The sequence below is a fragment of the Mus caroli genome, chromosome 16, assembly GCF_900094665.2.
Source record: "Mus caroli chromosome 16, CAROLI_EIJ_v1.1, whole genome shotgun sequence".
Classification (NCBI taxonomy): domain Eukaryota; kingdom Metazoa; phylum Chordata; class Mammalia; order Rodentia; family Muridae; genus Mus; species Mus caroli.
In genome coordinates this window covers 30,194,401-30,215,709 of record NC_034585.1, presented here as the reverse complement: position 1 = coordinate 30,215,709, position 21,309 = coordinate 30,194,401, and the positions used below count along the sequence as shown (strand labels likewise).

At 45.1% G+C, this 21,309-nt stretch overlaps 1 protein-coding gene across 3 annotated transcripts in view; it reads right to left on the bottom strand.

Moving 5' to 3' along the window:
• Positions 1–21,309, bottom strand: part of Osbpl11 (oxysterol binding protein like 11) — a 75,022-nt gene that overhangs the window by 49,231 nt on the left and 4,482 nt on the right. Inside the window, exon 1 of one of the 3 annotated variants that reach the window (XM_029470390.1) lies at positions 16,663–17,156. The exons of 1 other annotated variant lie outside the window; for it this stretch is intronic. In XM_029470390.1, the coding sequence (XP_029326250.1) occupies positions 16,663–16,724 (62 nt within the window). In that variant the 5' untranslated portion in view covers positions 16,725–17,156. Of the gene's footprint in view, positions 1–9,879; positions 11,124–16,662; positions 17,157–21,309 lie in introns of those variants that run through there. One more of the 3 variants, XM_021184875.2, reaches the window with a different exon arrangement.

The following is a 21,309-nucleotide window of genomic DNA, read 5'->3' as shown; positions in this document are numbered from 1 at the left end:
CTGGGTGCTTAGCATATAGTCTGCTTTCCCTGAACCGTTTCTGTCCATGAGACTTACTCTTTTGTCCAGTCCTGTAGCCCCATAACCTGAGTGTTGTACTCTGCATTAAACCTGCAAAGCCCCAGGCAGAACACAACAGAAATTATTTCCTCAAAGGATCAAGGTGTCCATAATTCACCATTTGGAAAGTCATTTCTTAGTTTGAGTTCTCTACACCAAGCCTTGTCTCTGGAAGGTGTCCTCCCCTGCCTGGTGGCACGTCATAAAAGCACTGCAGCTGAGCATGTCCTGCAAGAACTGGACTTCTAGGGTTATCTAGGGAGGTTTTCTCCATATCTAGTGGATTATGGGGAGAAACTTTCCTAAAATCTTACTATACAGCCGGGCGTGGTGGCACACGCCTTTAATCCCAGCACTCGGGAGGTAGAGGCAGGCGGATTTCTGAGTTTGAGGCCAGCCTGGTCTACAAAGTGAGTTCCAGGACAGCCCCAGGGCTATACAGAGAAACCCTGTCCCGAACCCCCCCCCCAAAAAAAAATCTTACTATACTAACTACCTTAAGAAAGGCATAGACATGTTAAAGCCATCAAAGGGGGTCAGAAGATATGGTTCAGTGGGCAAAGGGCTTGCATGTGCAAGTATAAGACCTGAATGCAGATCCCTAGCTGACATTAAAAAAAAAAAAATCACAATCGCATGCCTTTAATTCCAGTGCTGGAAAGAAATGGGAAGTCATCCCGGGCTTCACTGGACAATCAGTCTAGCCAACTAGTGAGCTCCAGGTTCAGTGACAGACCATCCCAGAAATGAGGTAAAGGGCTGGAGACCTGACTCAGCACGGAAAGGCACTGGCCAACAAATCTAATGATAGGATTTCCAGCTAGGAGCCTACACTGGAGAAGGAAACAGGTCACTCCTGCAAGTTGTCCTCTGACTTCCACACTCCCACATACATGGCACATACTCATGCTTTGTGCATGTATACACAGACACACTAAATGTGTGTGTGTGTGTGTATTTATATTTAAAAGACAAAGGTAGAGAGTGATGGAGGAAGTCACCTGTCACTGACCTTCACGAACCTACATGACCTCTATTCAGTCACCACTTTTCTTTTCTTACTAATGGTATTCCTCATTTGCAAGTTACTGTACCAGTCACTTAATAGCCAACAGTAAAAATTTAAATATATAATTCCAATAGTATTACCTACAAAAATAATCCAAAGTGGTTCCTCACAAGTCACAATACAGTGATTTGTGTTCTAGTGTTATGAATTCTTTATTGGTGAATACATATAAAGAGAGTTAATTTTAAATAAGGCATACTAGCACATACCTGTGATCCCTGAACTCAAGAGGCAAAAAAAGAATCAGGAGTTCAAAGCCATGGTCAGCTACCAGGCCAGAGATAAATAAAACTACAGTCTCCAAGAAAGGTTTAAGTTTCTCATAGAAGTTACAAGAAAGACGCTGATGGTGATTGACTTAATAACAGCATAAACCCAGTCTTATAAGAAGCAGATTCAAGCTGGGCATGGTGGCAACCTGCCAGAAGTCCCAGCCTTTGGAAGGTTAAGGTAGGTATATGAATGAGTTCAAAGCCAACCTGGGCTACATAAAAAGAGATCCTGTCTCAAAACAGCAACAGAAGAACAAGACTTAAATAAGTGTAGACTACTGCTTGTTTTGATATATGAGACACCAGCCCCCAGACTGTACAGAAACAGCTTGAGTACTACCATCCTTAGGCATGGACAATCGCAGGCTCCCTTTCATCTCTCCCTTTCTCTGTCCAATAACTAGTTAGCACCACTGTTTGATGTGGGAAGACTGTGCCACCTGCTGGCCATGCTGTGAGACTCAATGTTTTGCTTTGTGAGCTGTGGGTATGCTATAGCCCAGACTGGTTTCAATACAAGCCAGCAGCCCCTAATCCAAATATGCCAAGTTCTAATTCCCACAATGCATACACCAAAATCTGAAAGCTCTCAGCCTGAAACACTGCTGACCAAGTTTCTGATGGAAGCCTGTGGTTGAGCGTGTGTAACCTTCTACCTCACGCTCCACTCTTTAGAAGTGTATACATTTTTGCAGATCTTAATGAACATTTTAATATTAAGACAATCTGGTTGCTAATTGAGGAAAACATTACATACCTCATTTTATCATGATATTTCATGTTCCATGAATCAGGTGATTAAAAACAAGACACTGAAAACTAAGCTATGAAGAAGTTATCTTCAGTAATACCACTGATCACAAATTGGATGTATTTTTGATATTTCAAAGTATCATCTCCTTGGAATTCGTCCTGGAAGCTGTCTAGGAAAACAGCTAGTGAAGGGGCTTAGTGGTTGCTCTTCCAGGGGCCCTGAGTTCTCTTCCTAGCACCCATGTTGGATGGTTCACAATTGGCTCTATCTGCCCAGTGGTATTAATAGCTTTAGTCTGACACTCCTCCTAGATTGTTTCAATTCCCAAATTCCATTATTACTCCATACTAACTTCTTTTTGTTTGTTTGATAGTTTTGCTATATACACAGACACAGACACAGACAGACAGACACACACACACACACACACACACCCTACCTACCTACCTCCTAGGCTAGCCCTGAACTTCTCAAGACTTCAACTCCCTAAGGGGTGGTGTCACAGGTGTTAGGCTCCAACCAATAACCTTTATCAGACTTAAGTTACATAAAATTTTTAAAACCAACCTTGCTTTTAAACACTTTCAGATCCTTTCAGTTAAGAACAAGTGACTCCCAGGCAGTGGTGGATTGCCTCTTTAGTGTCAGCACTTAGAAGGCAGAGGTAGACAGATCTCTGGGTTTGAGGCCACCCTGATCTACACAGCAAATTCCAGGACAGCCAGGGCTACACAGAGTGAACCTGTTTCAAACAAACAAACAAACAAACAAACAAACAGGAAAAAGAAACAAGAAAGGAAGGGAGGGAGGGAGGGAGGGAGGGAAAGGGATTGTTACAAAGCATTCTGAAAACCCACTGAAAAGTAAGAGCAATTCCCCAGGAGAAAGACGTCACACAGAGAAACCAGCGGTACGGGTCTGTGGCACTGGAGCACGTAACAAGCGGAGTGTGTTGTTTAAAGACCTTTCTTCTTTGCCTTTCAAGTTTTCCTTCGAGGGTCCGGTGTATACGAGCACCCTCTCTCCACGCCCCTCCCTCCCTCCCATCAGTCCCCTTTGTCCCACAGGGCAGGGCTGCATCTGCTTTCACATCACAGTCACATGCATCTATTTTATGTATCTATACACAATCTAAGAGCTACAAACCAGAGACTATGTATTATATCTGTCTAAAAAGAATATCTCATCAAACAGAGTACAGGAGGCTATGGTAACAGGGCTGGGGTGACAGGATCTGCTGACTGAGTAGATGTGAAATGAGAAAGTGACAGCGTGAGAGAGAAAAAGCCACTGGTTTGTTCCAGCACCCAAACTAATCATTTTCATTATTGTAATATTCTCCAGTAGATATTCTACTAGAACTACAGAGGGTCTCAGGATTGCCCTATTTACAAGCTAGCAAATTAACAGGCTACAATTTCATAGGGAAATGACCGACGACTCCTGTGCAGGAATGGACACAGACTTCACTTCTCAGGGCAATAGCAGCACACTGGTCACAAAGAGGACAAGCAACACCTACATCCAGGACAGAGTGTGTTAAAGGGCAGAACTTCAAGGCCTGGCTAGAACACACGTATTATCAAAAAGCAGCAAGCTGTACTACTGACTCTGCCAAGTAAGACTTTGTTTCATCACATGAGACTTAAATTTCATCACAGTAAAAAGATATAAGCAATGGCACACATGATCTGTCTTCCAAGGAATGTTTGGTGTGCAGAGGTACTGGCTGCCCTTTGTTCCATAGTTGTTTTCAAGGCTATGTAACAGCAGCCTAGAAGACAGAGGCACATTCCAAGGCTTCCGCCAGTCCTTCCTCTGAAAAGCAAAACTGCTTGCTAAGAGACCTGCCTTTCAGCTAGCTGTCTTTAGCAGGTAGAGAGCCAAAAACACAAGGTTTGAAGTATTTAAAGTTTGGAGAGGCAGTCCCTACCACACATGCCCAGCCTGCCTTTTAGCACTTCCTTTGGTTTGTTCCTTTCCATCCATTTCAATAAACAGCGCAGTGTCAGATTTGTAAGCCTGCCTTTGCACAAACCTTTAATCCCGGCACTTGGGAGGCAGATGAAGGTGGATCTCTGAGTTTGAGGCCAGCATGGTCTACAGAGGGAGTTTCAGGACAGCCAAAGACGACACTGAGAAATCCTGTCTCAAAAAACAAAAACAAACAACAACACAACAAAAAAAGCTGACACAGAGAATAGAAAAATAAAGAGAAAATTCATCTATGAACTGCCAGCTTTCACAGTGAAAAAGAAGGGACCCTGAATTAAGAAATCCATCCTCTCTATAAATGGTAAGTAACATCCATATGTGAACTGAATATAAATGACTCTAAAGGAAAGATAACTTAGGGCCAATGGAATAAATTCAACCAACTTTTTCCTACAGTAATCAAGAGACAGTCAGCAAACACGGAAGAGGTCCTTTCCTTCCCTGACACTGAAAATGAAGGCCAGGAGCTTCCGGCTTCCATTCTACTGGTGTGCACTTAATTGGGAACTGAGTAACAGAGAGGCTCACACACTGAGCGGTCTCAAAAATCATTGTTATGAGTTAGAATCGTAGCAAAACATGAGACAAACCATGTATTAAACTAGTTACCACTATCAGTAAAAAGTATCCATTCATTTACAGCCTATCTTCTTTTAATACCTCTATGCAAATAACCAGTCATAGAAAGTTTTCCAGTTACTAGCTATGGGATCCTGGCCAACTCATTTCAACTTCCATTCTCTTCTCTGTTTACAGAGACAGTGCCCATTACCTTCCTCTGAGAACTGTAGGAAGTCCGAGTCCCTTCATTCTGAAGCGAGCTGAATGTGAGGCATTCACTCAGGCATACTGAGCTGGACACATCTAAAGCCCAGGGTATAATCTCACTGCCCCAGATTCATTTATCCTCCACATTTTCAGAATTTTAAATGTGGGTGACAACTGGGGTCAACTGTCCTTCCTTTCCTCGCTACAACCCCTCACCCACTCCTCCTTTTACCCTTACTGTTTGGTGTCCTGGTCCCTGCTGCTCATTTCCTAGCACCTAACTGCCTCTTAGTCACTAACAATCAAATCAAATTTGTTAGATCACACGAAACAATGATTCGATATTAGGTGATCATCCAGACTCCATTAATTACTAAAAATGGCTCCATTAATTACTAGCAATGGTCGACATTCTCTGGCATGTACCCAATGATCCAGAGAGCTGGTGGACATGCCCTGAGTAGGACAGCATCTGACACCCGGAAGAAAGTAAGTGACGTGACGCCGCTTCTATGCTTAGATTAGAAAGACTGACTTATTGAGAGCATAAGCCTGGCTAGAGCTCTGGCTCTCAATTCTTGCCTCTGATGAAATAAGCAGTCTAGCTATAGAACAATTTATAGAAAGGACCATGAGGCCAGGTACTAGCAAGGTCTCTGACCATCAGTCACCAGGACCTGAGAACTTTGTCCAACAAGGCAAAAAGAACTGAATACCATGAGTCCCAAGAGAGAGCTAAAAAGCAGACCCTTCCTATTTAAATTCAAGGTTCTGGGTGACCATGACTTCGAGGAAAACAGAGAGAGGACACAATTGGCTTCGCCAAAATACTCAACCCACACACACTGTGAAGTAGTAAGTGCTGCTGCTTTAGCGGGGTATGGTGGTAACTTGTCCTTAATCAACTTGGAAGGTTGGAGGCAGGAAGGCCTGGGGTTCAGGGCCCCAGCCTGGGACAAGGAGACCTACTTGGTCCTCCTGCCACCTCCCTCAGAGGTACAAAGGTATGGTTTAGTAAATTCCTCACAGATTTGGTGAGGCAGAGAAAGGGGATCCCTGGGTTTAGAGAGACCTTAAAGTGGAGACGGCTGCAGAGAAAGCAGATAAAAGCATTTGTCACCTCACATAAGACTGGCAACTCAAGTTCCATCTCTGCAACCCACAAGTGGAAGCAAAGAACTGACTGTCACAACTCCCTTCTGACCAGGGTGACAGGGACACCCTGGTACACGTTCACACACACACACACCATTACACACACCCTAACACATACATACACACAAGTTTTTTCTTTATCATTAAAAGTGCTCTAAGGGGCCAATGAGATGGCTCAGTAGGTACAGACACTTGCTGCCAAGCTTAGTGAACTGAGTTCAATCCTTGGAATGCACATAGTGGAAGGAGAGAGCTGACTCCTGGCTCGGGCCTCCACATGCCCATGTGGCATACATGCCTACACACACAGACAGATAAATAAAATTCATTTTATTTTATTTAAAGCTAAACTATTGTTGGCTTACATGCTTGCAAGATTCTAGGTTTGTCTCCTATATTGCTAAAAGTAAGTGAAATCTTAAAATACATTGAATATAAGTACTTACTAAATAAAGAAATAACACAGCTTTATCTGGCACTGTGGCTCACAGCTTTGATCCTAACACTCAGGAGGCAGAGGCAGGTAGATCTTTGAGTTCCAGTCCAGCTCGGTCACAGAACTAGTCCCTAGTCCCAGGGTAGCCAAGACTACACAGAGAAACCCTGTTTCCAAACCCAAAAAAACAAAACAGAAAGAAACAGGGTTGAAGAGCCAGGTGTAGTACTGCATTCTTTTAATCCCAGCACTGGAGAGGCAGAAGCAGGCAGATCTCTGTGAGTTTGAGACCAGCTTGTTCTACCTATAAATTCAGGCCATGCAGGGTTACATAGTAAGACCCTGTCTCAAATAAAGGGGGTAGGGGGCAAGGGGCAGGGGCTGGAGATGGGAAAGTGGTTAATACTGCTTGTTACATAACCATGAGGACTGGTGTTCAAATCCCTGTACCCACTTAACAAGCCAATTCCACAAATATCTGTACCTACAGCTCTGAGGACCCCAATGCCCTATCTGGGCTCCTTGTGCTCACAGGCATGCATACTGCACACACATGAGAACATGCTTACAAAGACATGCACACACACAGTTTAACAAAAGAAAAAACTCCAGGCAGTGGTGGGGCACGCCTTTAATCCCAGCACTCGGGAGGCAGAGGATGGCGGATTTCTGAGTTCCAGGGCAACCTGGTCTACAACAGAGTGAGTTCCAGGACAGTCAGGGCTACACAGAGAAACCTTGTCTTGAAAAACAAAAAAACAAAAAACAAAAACAAGAAGAGGAAAAACAACAAAACAAAACAAAACTTGGGAGACAGAGGCAGGTAGACTGCTGGGCGTTTGAGGTCAGCCTGGTCTACAGGGTGCGTTCCAGGGATATACAAAGAAACTCTGTCTCAAAGAAAACAAAACAAAAAGAGAAATCAGTAAAAATACTTTCTCCAGGGAGGGAAACTAGGTGGCTGGGATTAGCATTTAAGGCAAATACGTAATCCTTCTATCTATATTTTTAAAAAATAAATTAACAAAATGTTTTAAATATGATATTAATATTAGGACTAGGAGGATCAGGAGTTCAATGTCATCCTCAGCCATTCTCCAATCAATCAATCAATCAATCAATCAATCAATCTCTTTCTCTCTCACACACACACACACACACACACACAATGTACCCAACTATGTACATTTTCAAAACTGAGATAGTATCAAATTACAGTAGAGATTAAAGCTACTGGTGAGATTTGCACTGTTCAGACAGGCAGTTAAAGACCTGGCTCTTGAGTTCCTGAAAGATTTCCTGACTCAGACTCCATTAGCTGAGGTCAGAAAGGAGAAAGAGATAAGAGTCCACAACACAAGTAAGACAGCCTTGAAAAGGGGAAAAGTCAACCTAGGCAACCAAAGGAGAGAAAAGCCAACCACCACCGAGACACTGAGGACAAACAAAGAGAAATTTCTGTCAGGAAGTCAAGAAAGTGGGGTGCCAGTGCAGCTGTGGCTCAGGGATGAAAGGGCTGGCTTTCTCAGAGAACTCAAGAAAGAATTCTAAAAGCATGTGTACTTACAGGGAACTCAGGTGGAAGAAAGACGTAAAAGTACTCATTGTTCCTTAGCAGGGACAGAGCAAATGGCCTGAGTTGTTTGAGAAGCAGTAAGTGTTAACTGGTTTCCAGAGCAAAGGATTAGGTCACTTTTTGTAATTGTTATTATTTTGGTTTTAAACATCTTTAGACTCTAAACCTGGGGGAGAAGCCAAGAAAAGGAGACCACGAGTTTTGAGCACCTAATATTTGCTCTAATTCTACTTCATTTTTCACTTAATTCAGAGTGGTTTTCAGAATTGCTACTGTAAGTCTGACCTCTGGTTATCTTGAACTTTTCCTTACTTCCTTGAATGATATCAAAATATCCCCACAAAAAAGAATTTCCTTATGGTTCATCTTAACACATAAATTGAGAGGGGCTGGAGAGATGGCTCAGCAGTTAAGAACACGAGCTGCTCTTCCAGAGGACCTGGGTTTGGTTCCCAGAACCCATGTGGCAGCTCCATGAGTCCAGGTCCAGAGGATCTGATGCCTTCTGCTAGATTCAATAGCCAGTGCACACATATGCAAACATACATACATACATGCAGGCAAACATTCACACCCATAAAAAAATAAAATGAAAAAAACACAAAGGGGGAGAGTTACACTGGCTTGACTTCAATCCCCATTTGCCAATTACAAAGCTAGCTACTCTCCTCACTTCTGTAGGTTCATGCCTGCATACTTCATATAGACATATATTTGCATATCAGGTGATACAGGGTGATATGTAGTCCTGGCTGTGCTGGAATTCACTATGCAGATATGAGGCTTGCCTCCACACTCAGAGATTCTCCTGCCGGTCTCCCATGTGCCAGGATTAAGAGAGAGTACCCCCACGCCCAGTCCATATTTGCATATTGTAATACATGCACACTTCATATATATGAATAGTACTCATGATAAATATGTAGCTTACACAACATCTTGGTTCCTACCCCTTCCAAGTTTTACAAGTGCAGTCAAAGAGTTTAACACAATCAAAAACCAAACCAAACAAACAAAACCAACTAGCATTAAACATACAAGCAGTTACCCAAAATTTCAGTATTCATCAGTGTAGATCCAACATTATAGGATGCCCTAATTCCATTCACTCTTAGAATTATGGGTAGTAATCTCTCCCTATACTTCATATATATATATACATATATATATGTATATATATATACACACACACATATATACATATATTTTTAAAAGCACCAAAATGAAGCTTTTTATATTTCTCCAAGTTTTTCATTTACATTAATAAAAACTAACAAATGTAGAATTTCAAGAGTTTTCAAGTAGCCTGATCAGACTCTACTGCTTATCGGCCTCTGTATTTAAGTCCCTCCCCTTCTCTAAGTCACAAGCAACCAAAGGATAAGTAAGATCTTCTCTGACTCTTGTTACTCCAATCATTCCACAAGTTTTGAAGACCAGCATTTGCCTCTCAAAGCCTGAGTTCCACAGTTTCTGCTCTAACAGCGGTTCAGGCTTGCTTGTAAACAGATTACAACAGAGGCAAAAACCAGAAGTGAGTGTCGAGATAAATCAGAGGAAGAATAAAAACCCTTGGATAATCGAGAAAACTCTGGGGTACATTTCTGAATTCCTCAAAGGGCCTCAACAAATACCTGTTGAATGAATTTCTGAAGAAAGTCAATCCTGCTCACGAAAGCAGGGTTCTATCTCCAAGTCAGATTATCAGCCGCTTTGGAATTGGCCTTCCAACTGGGATATGCAGACCCCATCACACTCCGAGCCACCCCAGAACATCACTTTGGAGGGCCATACCTGTACTGCCAGCCTTTCGTACTGCCACCGCGGCTGCTGTTGCTGCTGCTACTGCTGATGGCACCCCCACAGCTGCTGTTGCCGCTGTTCTTGTTCGGGGTCACTGCTGTGGCCAAGCCCTCCAGCTTCCCTTCACTCTCGGAGACTTTCATCACTGATGCCGGCTCACCTCCCTGCATCTTAACTACAAAGTTCATCTGCCCTTCTCGGGCGGGGGACACCAAGTGCAGAGTTATTTTGTAGGTACTTTTCCCCCTTTCTCTCTCTCGTTTTTTTTTTTTACTCTCAACGGGATCTCAGACCTCGGCTAGAGTGGAAATCGACAGTGGTCCGGAAAAAGAGGACACGCATTTCCACTTTGGTTAAAAGTTTTAAAGAGCACGGGTACCCTTCAGATAGATGCCTCTCCCGAGCAAGAACAAGGAGGACACATCACCCCGCCAGAGGGCTCGGTGCCACACTCCAAGGAGCAGCCGGGCGGCGCGGGCGAGGTCGCGGATCCTCTGCCCGGGAACGCGGGACAAGGACCGGGTCCACGGCCCGGGAGCCCCGGAGCCCACGGCCTGACCTCAGGACTCCGGGGTCGGGCCAGCCGCGCCGCCTCTTCTCCTCAGCCGGGTCCTCCGGAGAAAGGGCCCTGTCCAGCCAGCTCCGCGGTTCCCACCGCAGCCCCGAACTGAGCCGGAGCGATCGCGCGCCGCCCGCGGAGGGTCGGGCAGACGCCGCCGGGCAGGACGCGGGCTCCGAGGCCGCTGAGCTTGGGCCGGAGGCGTGGGGTTCACCGTGGCCTCCTCCGAGAGCGCTAGCCCTGGAGCCCCATGCTGTTGACCGGAGCCGACCGCTCCCTGGAGCTTCCTTAGCCCTGAACGTAAAAGCCAGGGCCCGGGCCGCCGCCCCACCCACAGCCGGTCACCCACCCGCCTGTTAGCTCTCCCCGCCTTCCTTTCCGGTGTCGTGTGAGCTCATTTCCGCTAGCATTGAAGCGCCGGCGCCATATTTGATGCGGGCAGACGATCCCGAAAGGAGGCGGTGACCGGAGCCTCAAGGGAGAAAAGGAGCTGAAAGAAGAAGCAGTGGGGAAAGAGGCACCGGGAGGGAGGAAGAAAAAGGGAATGGAACTGCCTTGCTAAACAGGTCCTATACTCTCTTGGGGAGCCCCATTCCTTGCCTTTTAAGGGAACCTAAAAAAAATAAGAATTTACAGAACAAAGGGGGGAAAAAAACCTGATCAGTCATTTTGGAACAACAAAAAACCCAACATGATATTGGACTAAGGTAAATTGTCTTAAAGAAAAGGAAATTGTCTTGGAAATTAGAGCTCTTGGTGATGCTGGAGAAACTTGAAGTAGATTGATATAAAAAGGATTTACTAATAAGCTTACTTAAGAAATATTAATTGCACAAAGTAGAATTTAACTAAAAGAAGACAAATTCTACCAATAGGACTGGAAGAAAAGTAGTTTATTGCCACGTTTGTTACAAACTGTAAGAAAGAAAACTTTTACCATAATTGGAAGTTTGGGGTCTCTGAAGAAGTTTCTCTTCCTGTTTATCCCCTCAGCTTGACCTCCAGTTAGGCTCCACTCCCACAACAAGAGGAGACAACCTGGACTTACAACCTGCCATTATACCCATCAAAGAGCATTCCTAAGACAAAACACAGGGGCAATGCAGGACCACAACCATCTGCAAGGCCCGGCCTGCCATTAACTCTTTGTCTAGGCACAGGGAAAGTTTACCTCTACCAGGTGGGCAAGGTTAACCTGGGTAACAACTACTTGACAGAACCACACTGGTGTACTTAAGAAATAATCCTTAGCCGGGCGTGGTGGCGCACGCCTTTAATCCCAGCACATGGGAGGCAGAGGCAGGCGGATTTCTGAGTTCGAGGCCAGCCTGGTCTACAAAGTGAGTTCCAGGACAGCCAGGGCTATACAGAGAAACCCTGTCTCGAAAAACCAAAAAAAAAAAAAAAAAAAAAAAAAAACCTTAGACGGGGCATGGGGGCACACGCCTTTAATCCCAGCACTCGGGAGGCAGAGGCAGGTGGATTTCTGAGTTCGAGGCCAGCCTGGTCTACAGAGTGAGTTCCAGGGCTACACAGAGAAACCCTGACTCAGAAAGCCAAAAAAAAAAAAAAAAAAATCCTGTCTAATCCTTGTCTTAGGGTTCTCTGGAGTCACAAAACATATGGAATGTCTCTATATATTGAGGGAATTTATTGTAATGACTTACAGTCTGTAGTCCAACTAACCCAACAATGGGCAGCTGTGAGTGGGAAGTCAGGCCTGTGAGGCTAGTGTAAGCTGGTCTTCTGTGGAAATAGATTCCAACAGGCTTGCTAGCAAGTAAGTGCAATCAGTTGAAGAAGAATGAATATTCCTTCTTCAAGGTCCTGATGTAGGCCTCCAGCAGAAGATGTGGCTTAGACTAAAGCCGTGTGCCACCATACCTGAACCTAAAACTTGCTTTGTCCCAGGCTGACTTTGAACTCAAAGATCTGCTTGCCTCAGTCTCCTAGACTAGCCATAGCCACTATGGCTCAAGATCTCCATGTCAAGATCCAGGTCAGAAACCTGTCTTCCAGCCTCAAGATCTGGATCACAGGTGTGCCCTTCATTCCAGATATAGTCAAGTTGACCACCAGGAGCAGCCATGACAGTCCTGATGATAACTTTGCTGTGGAACTGTCCCATTTGCCCAGAGTTGCAGTCTCCTATTGCCTCTTAAATTGTTCAAAGTGTAGCCTGAAAAGGGTTTAAGGATGGTGGCCTCTGTGGAATGCAGAAGCCTATGGCATATCTCAGTTAGCGAGGAGTCTTCTGTTCAAGACCATCTCCTCTTCAGCAGGAGGCTGAGTTGGATTATTACTAAAGAACATTGCTCTTGGTCTCATACAGTGTCAAGTGAACCGCATGGAGTTCTCTGTCTACCTAGTCCTGGGTCTGGTGGTTATTGTGAGTGAGTGATATCCCTGGGTTCTGGTTATCAGCCTTGGGTGTAGGGGAATTCTTGTCTAAAAGGCATGTTTTACTATGTTCATCTGGACAACATGGAAGTAACCCCCACAACTGAAAATATAAATAAATAAATGGATTTGGGGAATCAAACAGATAATCGGTGGGATGTGGTGGAGAACCTGACTTAGAGAAGGAAAACGTGTATAAAGGGATGTCTCACAAGATAACATTTAAAATGAGAGGATGAGAGACAAGGATGCAAAGGGAAGAACTGTGTTAGGAGAGAGAGCTCCCACATGATGGGAGTCCTGAAGGAAAACCTTCAAATCCCAAAACCAAGGAGGTTTCTGACTTCTCTAAGCGGGTGGCAGGGTTTTCCACACCATGTGACAGCCGACCTAGCCTACTTGACTCCTGGCACAGAGGCAGGCACCAGGTAGGACCATAAACTTTTTTTTTCAGTTTCCAGGGAGAAAAACATGATTTGTTTTCCAGCCGTAGCTGGAGCCTGTCAATTTTTTGTCTCAAGGACAGACTTTAGGGGAGCATGGCCCGACTTTCCCAAGGCTACCATATCTGGCCTCTTAGACTGACCAGGTCTTCAAGCAGCAGGTCTAACTAGTAGAATGTCATGGAAGATTTTTAACTGGGAGGGGCCTGTGACCTGATTAAAAGTTTTTAAGTGGGCTGGAGAGATGGCCCAGAGGGTAAGAGCACTGACTGTTCTTCTGAAGGTACTGAGTTCAAATCCCAGCAACCACATGATGGCTCACAGCCATCTGTAATAAGATCTGATGCCCTCTTCTGGTGTGTCTAAAGCTAGCTACAGTGTACCTACCCTTAGCGCCACAAAAACGAGGCATAGTGGCACCCCTGTAAAGCCAGCACTTGGGAGGTAGAGACAAGAGAACCGCAAGTTCAAGGTTACCCTCAGTCACATAATGAGTCTGAGGCGAGACCAGGATACATGGGACCATGTTTGTTAGGAAAATAAACTCGAAGTGTGTATAGAGAGTTGATTTTAATGAAAGAGAAAGGAAGACTGGTTATTAATAGCAGATAATTATACAAAAGTAGGTCATAAATGATAGTGGAGTCATAGCAGGTGTGATGAGGAATACGTCAACCCAGGGTTGACATGAGGGTAGCATGGACTGTTGTGGCAAGAGTCAGGGAATGACCCCAGGTAGCCAGAATGCATTTACTGGGAAAACCAGTGCCAGGCTAAAAGAATGCAATTTGAATGTCACTACTTTGTTTTGTATAAGAAGCTCACCAGGATAAGTTATGATGAGAGACCCTTGTGGAATCAGAACAAGAGAAACTGTTTGCATGGATTTGGGCTTTTGTTGTTGTTGTTGTTGTTGTGCTGTGATACTAGGGATCTAGCACAGGACCTCAGACATGCTAAGCAAGTGCTTTACAACTGGGCTATACCCTCAGCCCTGTTTTTCTTTTTATTTTACCTTGGGGGTCTTAAGTTGCCAAAGCTAACCTTGAACTTATGATCTCTGATCTCTGCATTCCCCCATAGCTGGGATTACAAGCCTGCATCACCAGGCCCAGCTAGATATTTGTTTTTGTTATTGTGTATTAGGGTCTAAATCTGACCTTCACTCAGTGTCCAAGGCAGGGGAAACCAGGATTTGAATAAGGAAGATGAATGCACTTTTCCGAAAGTTTCCGTCAGTGGGACGCCGGATGCTGGGAGGTTGGGGTGCCTTCCGTAGCAATCCTGCTGGCCAGTAGATCCGAGTCTCCTCTTCTGTGGGGGAAGCTTCAGAGTGGCTTCAAGAGGTAAAACTGACATGAGCTCTGCCCATGTGACTTTAGGCAACGGACCCAATAAACCTCTCTGTTCTCCCTCATCTGTCAAGTAGTAACATCTCTGTGGAGGACTGAACTGTGTCTTCATTCCCACAGATTGTTGAAGCCCTATCTCTCCCTTCCGTGAGCTGGTGTTTGGAAGGCAGGACCTCCAAAAGATGATTACAGTTAAATTAAGTGGTGTAGATTAGTGTAGACAGTTGTCCTTGGCTTAGGCGTTACTGTGTAGGAAGAGACTGAGAAAGCTAGATCTCCCATCTGAGGATGCTGGAAGAAAACAGTTATGTATGCTAGCAAGAGGGCCCACACCAGAAAGCCTGCACACTGTGCCTTCATCCTGGACTTCCACCCTCCCAAGCTGTGAGAATAGCTGTTCCTGCTGTTTGAACCATCCAGCCACATCCTGTATCTCTGCAGGTCAGCTCTGCAAACACACCAAAACCTTTTTTTTTTCTTTACGAAGGCCACTTTTGTCCCCCAAATGAAATGTAGTTTTCTTTTCTAGCCAGATTCTGACTTTACAACTAGACCCGTCTGTATGTCTCTGTAGGTGCAGAATCCTAACAATATTATCTGGAGTCACCAGCATGTGCAGTTGGTGAGTGTGCAGGGACATAGTCACCTCAGCTTCTAGGTCACCATCCTCTCCTTACAGGCTTCCCCAGCCAACTCTTTATTATTATTATTATTATAAAATATTTATTCATTCAGTGTGTGTGTGTGAGAGAGAGAGAGAGAGAAAGAGAGAGAGAGAGAGACAGAGAGAGAGACAGAGAGAGAGAGAGAGAGAGAGAGGAGAGACAATTCCCAGGAGTCATTTCTTCTTCCACCATGCGGGTTCTGGGAATGGAATTCAGGCCCTCAGACCTACTGAAAGAGCCTTTACCCATGGAACATCCCTCTGGCCCCTTCCCTTGCCATTCTTCATAAAGCATACATTCTTAAATTGTTCTATCTATTGCCTTGATTTGTTCTATCTATTGCCTTGATTTGTTTAGGTTTTTTTCACCAATGGTGAGTGTGTGTGTACACATGTATGTGTATGTGTGTGCACACTCATGTATGTGTGTGTGTATGTTTATGGCATGTGTATGTTTATAGGCCTGGAGACTGAGACTAGAGCCTGTGCATGCAAGTCAAGTGCTGTACCACTGAGCTACGCCTCCAACCTTTTCATTTTCTTCATGGCATCTCACATTATGTGCTTGCCTAGCCTATGTGAAGCCTTGAATTCAATCTCAACACCAAAAGGGAAAAAACAAACAAACAAACAAACACACTATGTACATTGGCCTTAGGCTGCAAACTTCGTGGCACTGCATGTGATCTGAGCAAACTATTTTGGCAAGTTTCTCAGTTTCCTCTTCTGAGACTAGGAAGACTTGTACAAAGTGCTTAGTACAGGGGGTTAGGGAGGATGCTTCCATGGGGAAAAGTGCTGAGTAGCTGACTTCCTTTCCCGACACACAAGATCAGATGCCCATAACTGCCTGAAACTCCAGCTTCAGGGGGACCAACACCCATTTCTGGTCTCTCGGGGCACCCTGGCGTGCATTTACACAGACAGTATGTTACTTTGCTCCCTACTGCTGTGATGAATCATGATCAAAAGCAACCTAGGGAGGAAAGGGTTATTTCGCTTACACATCCTCCATCACTGAGGAGAGCCAGGCTAGGAAGTAAAGGCACTGAAGCAGAGGCCCTGGAGGAATGCTTCTTACTGGCTGGCTCCTCATAGCTTGCTAATAGACTCCAGGATCACCAGCCCAGGGGATGACACCACCCATAGTGGGCCTTCCCCCGCAGGAATCACTAATTAAGAAAATGCCTTCATAGACTTACCTACAGGAAACATTTACTCATTTGAGGCACCCTCCTCCTAGGTGACTCTAGTTTGTGTCAAGTTGACACCCACACGAAAATCTGACCAGCATAGACACACATAGATAAAAATAAAATCTTTCTTAAAACACACTATGTAGTATGATACATCTACCTTTTCTTCCAGCTGAGATGCTCGGAGCAGGGATGGAAGGATGGCTTGTTTCCTTGAAGCATAAGAACACCTGCTTTCTCTCTGAGCTTTAAACTATGATAGCATAAAACCTGGGGTGAAGATGAAGAAAAGCTACAGAGAAACTGGCAGAAAGGCAGGCGCAAAGGCTTTGGGAAGCAAGACAGATCTCATAAACGCAAGGCGGGTATCGTGGTGGGGCGGGGAGCGGGGCAGTAATCTGAAAAAGGATCGAGGGAGGGAACATCACGTTCACATTCACTACAATGTACTCCCTTAGTAAAACAACTGCGATTCATCCGGAGCCCACATTCTACCCCTCCCTGCCCACGTGGGCAGAAACTCCTTAGCAATTTCCCAGCCCGGAAGGGATGATTCTGCTGCCTGGCTCCAAGAGAACAGCTTTGCCCTGAAAGAACCTCTGCCAAGCTCCGAGCTTGTAGTCCTCGTGGGAGTTAAAGAAACAGAGGCGGCTGGTGCTTGTGTTCGGGAGGAGAAAGGAAGGTGAGGGGTTGAAGAGGAGCTGCCGCCAGGCTCCCATGTGGGTAAAATGAGATGTTCTCTTGCAGTGTCTTACTCCTCCCAGTCCCAACGCCTTTGTGCTGGATGCCGGTCAACCTAAAAATACGGCACTACACACCCAGTAAGTAGTCAGTAACATTAGCTTTTCAAAGCTGTATTAGAAAAGGGGAACAGAGCTCTTTGGGAGACGGGTCTCTGGTCTATTTTTAGACTCTTTTGGCTAGTGGTACAGATAGTATTTTGCTCACAGAAGCCCACACAAACGGCGACCAAGCCTGAAGTCACATGATTTCTATGGGTAAGTGTCAAATGCCAAGGGTTACCTTGGGAAAGCAGAGACAGGAAGAGCAACTGATGCCCATTAGTGTGAAGTTCAGGGCAGGGTGGGGTGGAGCTCTGGGCACACTTGCGGCACAGCCTCCACCACGGCCTTGGAAGTTGTTCCCATGAAGTGAGTCAGATGGCCAGAGAGGGTCGGTTTACTTAGATCCCTTGTGAAGAGAGCTCACCAGCTCACAGAAAGCAAATAGGGCAGGCCTTTTCATTTGTTCTCTACAGGATAATCGGTGGCTACTGATTTTAAAACTTTCTTGCAGTGATTAGATCTATTTGAAACATTTTATTTTAAAAAATATTTTATTAAAATATTTTAATAAACATATTTTATTTAAGATATTTTAATATATTTATTTAAAATGTTTTAAATAAAAATCAAAGTGAAAGTGGTTTTATTATTGTGTAACACTTAAGAGAATTTAATAGGCAAGACTTCACAAAAGAGATAGAAAACTGAGCCTACAAAGTCCCTGAGTCAGCGTTTTACTGCTGTGACAAAACGCCATAACCACAAAGCAAGTTAGAGAAGAAAGGGTTTATTTGGCTTACACTTCCAGATCATTGGAGGAAGTCATGACAGGAACTCAAGAAGAGCAGAATCCTGGAGGTAGGAGCTGATGCAGAGGACATGGAAGGGCTCCATCACTGGCTTGCTCCCCATGGCTTGCTCAGCCTACTTTCTTATGGAACCCAGGATCACCAGCTCAGGGATGGCACCACCCACAAAGGGCTGGGCCCTCCCCCTACATCAATCAGTAGTTAAGAAAATACCCTACAGCTGGATCTATCTCATGGAGACATTTTCTCAACTGAGGCTTCTTCCTCTCTGGTGATTCTAATATGTTAAGTTGACACACAAAAGCAGCCAGTACACCAGGTATGGTGTCTAAAGCCTGTGATCCCAACACACGTTAGTTTGAGGCCAGCCTGAGCTACAAAGTGAGATATTGCATCAAAACAAACAAACAAACAAACAAACAAGAGTGAGTGGCAGCCAAGGCCCTCGGAGCCATGACAAGATGCTGCTGTCCTCATCTGGGATTCCAAAACCTGCTAATATCAACCTGTGGGAAATGAAAGTGAGCCCAGTGAAGGTGTGTGTGTGGAAATGCCTTAGACAGTCTGAGAAGGCTGGTGGTTTACGGGCATGCTAGGCATGGAGAAAGATCTTGCCTAGAGGAGGAGGGATGCTGAGCTCCTTCACCCTCTCCCCCTCCATCCTGCCACAAATCAGTGTAGTTCAAGGAGAGAAGAATCAGGCTGGTGGGGATCTGTAGCCTCCCTCAGCCTTGAAGCAGGCTGATCCAGACTTTGACCATGCTGCCACTAAGAAGGAGATAACTAGGGTAGAGCCTTCTGACCTTGATGGCTCTATTTGCTCTTCTCCAAGACTCTGCTTCCTGCTGTAAGGTCCTTGAGACGTTCTGGTGACACACCCTGTAGATCACCTACGGGCTGGCTCCAGGCACCAAGAATGGGCTGGCAGGGTATGGGCCTACCCTCTTTATAAGCACAGACTCTCAGTAAACTTCAGAGGCTTTGAACAGAAAGGTTTGTCTTGGCCTCGTTCTTTTCTCACCGTCTGATCTCTTTCAGTCCCAGCCCGCCTTTTAGGAGAACCCAGTACATATGGCTGCAGGCGGCTGCAGGGATCCATCCCATAATCATCCACCAAACCGAGACACTATTGCATATGCCAGCAAGATTTTGCTGAAAGGACACTGATATAGCTGTCTCTTGTGAGGCTATGCCAGTGCCTGGCAAATACAGAAGTGGATGCTCACAGTCANCTATNGGATGGANCACAGGGCCCCCAATGGAGGAGCTAGAGAAANNACNCAANGAGCTGAAGGGGTCTGCAACCCTATAGGTGGAACAACAATATGAACTAACCAGTACCCCGGAGCTCTTGTCTCTAGCTGCATATGTAGCAGAAGATGGGAAAAGAGGCCCCTTCATATTGGAAACTTTATTATGCCCCAGTACAGGGGAATGCCAGGGCCAAGAAGCACGAGTGGGTGGGTAGAGGAGAAGGGGGGGTATAGGAAACTTTCGGGATAGCATTTGAAATGTAAATAAAGAAAATATCTAATAATAATAATAAGAAGAATCAGAATGGTGAAGTTGGGGAATACTGTGACAGAAACGGAACTGGGGTCACCAGACCCTAGCAGCCTAAGCAACAGTGAGTTAGAAGTTTGACAGGTTGATGGTTCTGCCTTGGGCCATCTTTTGACCTTCATTCTCCTTGGGATGCTAAATGACCTCTCCTATGGGTTCTGTGTTTAAAGTCTACGGTCCATACTGGGGCTCTGTTTGTATTTGCTTGAATTACACTTTGATAACGCAGATCAGGAATTACCTTTCATGTAACAAACCTCTCCCCTCCCACCCCTGCCCAGGCTGTGAGCAGTCTATTAGATCCATAGGTCATGTGAACCCCTACATGTAGACTGGCAAAGTGGACCTCTGTAAGTGCGTTTCCCCACAGCAGGTCAGAACTCTGCAGTCCATTGGCTCTCAGCTGAATGTTATTCTCTGGTATGGCTCATGGGAAGGCAGCTTTATTCCAGACACCAATGGTGTGGTGGCATTTATGATACATTCACACAGGGTCAGAGGATCAAGCCATAGAACACTCCATCACGTCAGCCAGAGCCCTGGGAGGAGATGGTTTTCTAAAACCAGCTGTGCTGGTTTGAATGAGGATGATTCCCTAGGATCATATATTTGAATATTCGGTCCCCAGTTGATGGAACTGCTTGGGAAGGATTCAGAGGTGTGACCTTGTTGAGAGAGGCATGTCACTGGGCGTGGGCTCTGAGGTTTGTGAATTGAGATGTGAGCTCCCAGCTGTTCATGCCACTGTGCCCTTACTCTGCCATCATGGACTCTGACCATCTGACACTGTAAGCCCAAATTAAATGCTTTCTTTTCTCTTGCTGTGATAAGACACAGTGGCCAAGGCAACTTAGAGAAGTAACCAAGATACAGGAAGAGTAGAAGGAAGTGAAGCATGGTAGTGCGTGCTCCAACCTCGGCACCTGACAGGTAGAGGCTAGCCTTGGCTACATAGCAGGCTCAAAGCCAGTCAGGATTCCATGGGACTCTGTGAGAGGAAAGGAGAGGGAACAGAGGGAGAGAGAGGGAAGGGGATGGAGGGATGGGGGAAGGGGAGGGAGGGAGAGAAGGAGAAGAAGAGAGAGAATGAGAGAGAGGAGGAAGGAGAGAGAGAGAGAGAGAGGAAGAAGGAGGAGAGAGAGAGAGGGAAGCCAGAGAATGGCTGTTTGTCAGAGCAGGAACCACAGGGAAGATATCAAATGGTTGATGATGCCAAAGGCAACTTTTTACAACAAGAAAACTGTAAATGCCACAGGCTTGGTGACATGCATAGTTAGTAAAAAAAAAAAAAAAAAAAAGATAAGACTACCCAGTAAAATGAGGATAGGATTATACCAGACCATCCAGAGGTTGCCTAGATGGAGCCCACAAATTTAACCAGAGAGAGATTATTTTCTATTCTAGGGGAGTTTATGTATTATTTCTTACAGGTCTTCTAGGATTTTGGCAGATCTTCAAAAATGAAAAGAGGAAAGATGGCTCAGATTGTCAAAACCATAAAAGCTATTTATTGTTCTCTGAAAACTTTTGCTACAGTCATTGGCCAAATGTTTAAACACAATTAAAAATGTACTTATTTTTGGGCATATGAGTGTTTTACTTATATACATATGTAAAACAAATATATATATATATATACACACACACACA